Below are 4,670 nucleotides of genomic sequence, written 5' to 3'. Positions count from 1 at the left end.
GCCGGTGGTGTGGATGACTTGTGTCGGTGAGGGCGTCTTCTCGAACCAGCGATAGGTGTGGTCGTGAGTGGGAGGCGCGGTTGACGTCGTGGGAGCTGTTGTGAAGAGGTGGGGGAAGAGATATGAGAGGAAGAAGTAGAGGGGGGAATGTGCTGTGGAGAGAGTGTGTTGTTGTTGTTGTCATTGTTGGTGTTCGATGGTTTGTTGATGAGAGGGAGCCAGATGTTGTTGATGTGGAGTCCAGTATCCTGTGTAACAGTGTCGTGTGTGTGAATGTCTATGCGATGGCTTCTCTGATGCGTCGTGTGTTCCAGTTTTTGATGGATGTGATGAGTTTGCTGTCTTCCCAGTTGATGCGATGTTCCGACTGTTGAGCGTGTTTCACGATGGCTGACTTTTCCCTTTCCGAACGTCTGTAGCATGTTTTGTGTTCTTTCAGTCTGGTCTCTAGCGATCTCCCTGTTTCACCTATGTAGACTTTGCCGCATTCGCAAGGGATACGGTAGACACCTGGTTGTTTGTGATTGGGGTGCTTGTCTTTGTGTGAGTGCAATGAATTGTGAAGTTTGTTGGAAGATGTATGACGGACCTGGATGTTGGCGGACTTGAAGATGCGTTGTAGTTTGTGCGAGGTGGCGCCGAGGTAGGGAAGATTTACAGTTGTGATGGGCTGTTCCTTGGCTGCTTGGTTGGGATGAGAAGGTGCCTGAGTGTTGATTTTGTGCTTGGGGTATTGGTTGATAGTGGTGAGTGTGTCTGTGATATGTTCGAGTTCTTGTCGAAGATGTTGTTTGTCGCTGATTTGATGAGCACGTCGGACGAGAGCATTCGGTACTGACTGGCGGACTGCTGGATGATGGAAGGAGCGGTAGTGAAGATATCTGTCAGTGTGAGTGGGTTTGCGGTAGACCTGGTGAGAGAAAGTGCCAGCGTTGGTCTTTGTGACGAGAACATCGAGGAAGGGGAGAGAATGATTGTGTTCCGTTTCCACTGTGAATGAGATGTTGGAGTGTTGTTCGTTGAGGTGTGAGAGGAAGTCGTCCAGTTGATCTGCTTGGTGTGGCCAGATGGTGAAGATGTCGTCGACATACCGGAGCCAGAGTGAAGGTTTGTGCTGTGCTGTGGCTAGTGCGTGGCTTTCGAAATGTTCCATGTAAATGTTGGCAATGATCGGTGAGAGGGGGGAGCCCATGGCTGCGCCTTGTTGCTGTTTGTAGTGTGTGTCCCTCCACTTAATTTACGCATTTCTCCACAGGTTATTTCTCTTGTCTTCTCTCCTCAGGTCTACACTTTAACCTCATTTTGATTTCTTATTTTTGCTTTTCTCCCACAGGAACCTTTTCAGGACTTAACTGTCATCAATTTTCCTTTCCAATTTTTTTTTTCTCCCTCTCAGCAGCATTTCATTCTAGGATCCATACTAGCTCCCTCTGATTTACGTATTGAATTTCAATTTGTTTTTTTCTACTTCTTTTCTTTGTCCCCCCCCCCCCGCCTCTCTCTCTCTCTCTCTCTCTCTCCCTTCTATCAACATATTCTCTTCTCTCCTCTACTTACCCTTCCTTCGAGGGATTATTCGTCCTTTCTCCATTGATTCCGCATTCCATAGCCACACTGTTCGCCGACTTCGTTTTTCTTCTCTTGGTTTCATGAATCTTTACTGCTCTCCGCTATCTCCATGATTCTCCAACATTCAACTCCTTCCTCTTCCTCTTCCCTTCTATTTCATCTTTCCCCTTCTAACGATGTCCGAACATCCTACTTGATTCTCACACTATTCTTCCTTACCACTCTCTGTGTTCCTTTCTCTACCGTCTCCACTAGTGCAACTTCAACCTCTAGCCCATTACTGTCTCCCACTCTTCACTTTCTGCCCTCCTCACAACCCCCATATGTCGCTTCCCTCTTCGTTTCTCCTCTTTCTAGGCTCTTCTGCCAAACAGCGATCCGATTAAGGACTACATACACATGGTGTCACCGCAAATCTTTCTTCCTCATTTACTTCACCATGCAAACCTTCAAACAACACATAACCGAGCTCTACGGGGAGCAAACTCAACGATCTTCTCGCCTACTTCAACGGAACCTAGTCAAACAATCTAAACTCTCCAATCATCTCACCTTTCTGAAAAGATGCCGAGATCACAGTATCATCCCTCCTGGTCTACAGCTGAAATCAACCATACAAACTCCACGTGCTCGACGTATTCTTCACCAAGCCGGCCTCTCCCTCACCAGAGAACGCATAGCCCATACTCGACAAGAACTTCACACAATCGATCAACAAATCAACACCTCACAAACACACTTGTCACAAACACTACATCCTGCTGACCTCCAGAAGATACAGACCTTCAACTCTCACACAGCAAGGACCACATTTCTCCACACCAGAGACAAGCAGATACGGAAGTTCAACACACTACATAACAGCCATACCCGTACATACACACGAGACAAAAGCCGCCCGCCGCCCGTAACACCGTTGTCAATTTAAGCCAGCACAACCTCACACAAGCCCAACACAACGTGTTATCCCTAGGGCTTAACTTCGCAACACCACCCAAGAAGATTCCTTTTACAGAAATCATACAACAAACGGAACCCAAGCTCAGATACCTGAACAAAGCCGCAGCCGACAACATTCGACTCCTTGTTACTCAAGCTCTCTCCACAGCCAAGCCACCGCAGCCCAACCTCAACAGAGAAGAACGAACAGCGGTGAAGACTATACAAAGCAACGCATCCATCCATATCATTCAAGCAGACAAAGGCAACGCCACGGTCGTCATGGACAAAACACAATACGAACAAGAGATACAAGACATCCTCCACACCCCCACATACACCGAACTGAAACGTGACCCGACTCCTGCCACCGAGAGGAAACTCAACGCCAAGCTCCTTGAACTTCATCGATCCAATGCCCTTCCTCAACAGCTTTATTTCAGACTCCGTGCCTCTTCCAGCAGATGTCCCATCCTCTTCGGGCAACCCAAAATTCACAAGCCATCAGTGCCTCTCCGCCCCATCATTTCTACACGAGGTTCCCCCTGCTACGAAACAGCCAAACACCTGTCAGACATTCTACAGCCACTCGTTGGCAACACAGAACACCACATTAACAATTCCAAACACTTCATTGACATTCTCTCTCAAACCACCATCAACCCTACAGACACCCTCGTCAGCTTTGATGTAGAATCACTCTTCACCAGCGTTCCTGTCAACGAAGCCTGTGACATCATCAAACAACGTCTCACCGATGACCCTTCTCTTTCTTCCAGAACACAACTCACACCACAACAGATACACGACCTCCTCCTCACATGTCTCAATTCTACCTCCTTCCGATGGAGGGACACACACTACAAACAGCAACAAGGCGCAGCCATGGGCTCCCCCCTCTCACCGATCATTGCCAACATTTACATGGAACATTTCGAAAGCCACGCACTAGCCACAGCACAGCACAAACCTTCACTCTGGCTCCGGTATGTCGACGACATCTTCACCATCTGGCCACACCAAGCAGATCAACTGGACGACTTCCTCTCACACCTCAACGAACAACACTCCAACATCTCATTCACAGTGGAAACGGAACACAATCATTCTCTCCCCTTCCTCGATGTTCTCGTCACAAAGACCAACGCTGGCACTTTCTCTCACCAGGTCTACCGCAAACCCACTCACACTGACAGATATCTTCACTACCGCTCCTTCCATCATCCAGCAGTCCGCCAGTCAGTACCGAATGCTCTCGTCCGACGTGCTCATCAAATCAGCGACAAACAACATCTTCGACAAGAACTCGAACATATCACAGACACACTCACCACTATCAACCAATACCCCAAGCACAAAATCAACACTCAGGCACCTTCTCATCCCAACCAAGCAGCCAAGGAACAGCCCATCACAACTGTAAATCTTCCCTACCTCGGCGCCACCTCGCACAAACTACAACGCATCTTCAAGTCCGCCAACATCCAGGTCCGTCATACATCTTCCAACAAACTTCACAATTCATTGCACTCACACAAAGACAAGCACCCCAATCACAAACAACCAGGTGTCTACCGTATCCCTTGCGAATGCGGCAAAGTCTACATAGGTGAAACAGGGAGATCGCTAGAGACCAGACTGAAAGAACACAAAACATGCTACAGACGTTCGGAAAGGGAAAAGTCAGCCATCGTGAAACACGCTCAACAGTCGGAACATCGCATCAACTGGGAAGACAGCAAACTCATCACATCCATCAAAAACTGGAACACACGACGCATCAGAGAAGCCATCGCATAGAAATTCACACACACGACACTGTTACACAGGATACTGGACTCCACATCAACAACATCTGGCTCCCTCTCATCAACAAACCATCGAACACCAACAATGACAACAACAACAACACACTCTCTCCACAGCACATTCCCCCCTCTACTTCTTCCTCTCATATCTCTTCCCCCACCTCTTCACAACAGCTCCCACGACGTCAACCGCGCCTCCCACTCACGACCACACCTATCGCTGGTTCGAGAAGACGCCCTCACCGACACAAGTCATCCACACCACCGGCGTCCACCCCAACCACTAACCCGGACTCCAATCTCCGGCCACGACCTACTAACAGCCAAGTTAGCTCTCACAGATATACTCCGCCA

General features: G+C 48.7%; 2 protein-coding genes across 2 annotated transcripts; one reads left to right on the top strand and one right to left on the bottom strand.

Moving 5' to 3' along the window:
* Positions 1–277: 277 nt before the first annotated feature.
* On the bottom strand, positions 278–1,153 carry LOC139720306 (uncharacterized). Its single transcript, XM_071631669.1, has one exon. It carries the CDS (start codon positions 1,151–1,153, stop codon positions 278–280), a length of 876 nt encoding a protein of 291 aa, XP_071487770.1.
* Positions 1,154–1,166: 13 nt separating this feature from the next.
* Positions 1,167–4,308, top strand: LOC139720305 (uncharacterized). The gene is made up of 2 exons (XM_071631668.1): positions 1,167–1,173; positions 2,543–4,308. The coding sequence occupies exons 1-2, from the start codon at positions 1,167–1,169 to the stop codon at positions 4,306–4,308; spliced, it is 1,773 nt and encodes a 590-aa protein (XP_071487769.1).
* Positions 4,309–4,670: the final 362 nt, after the last annotated feature.

The sequence above is a fragment of the Diadema antillarum genome, unplaced genomic scaffold, assembly GCF_040938485.1.
Source record: "Diadema antillarum isolate AM-2024a unplaced genomic scaffold, OU_Dant_1.0 scf00000126, whole genome shotgun sequence".
NCBI classification, from domain to species: Eukaryota; Metazoa; Echinodermata; class Echinoidea; order Diadematoida; family Diadematidae; genus Diadema; species Diadema antillarum.
The sequence above is the reverse complement of the archived record's forward strand: the minus strand, read 5'-3'. Positions and strand labels throughout refer to the sequence as shown.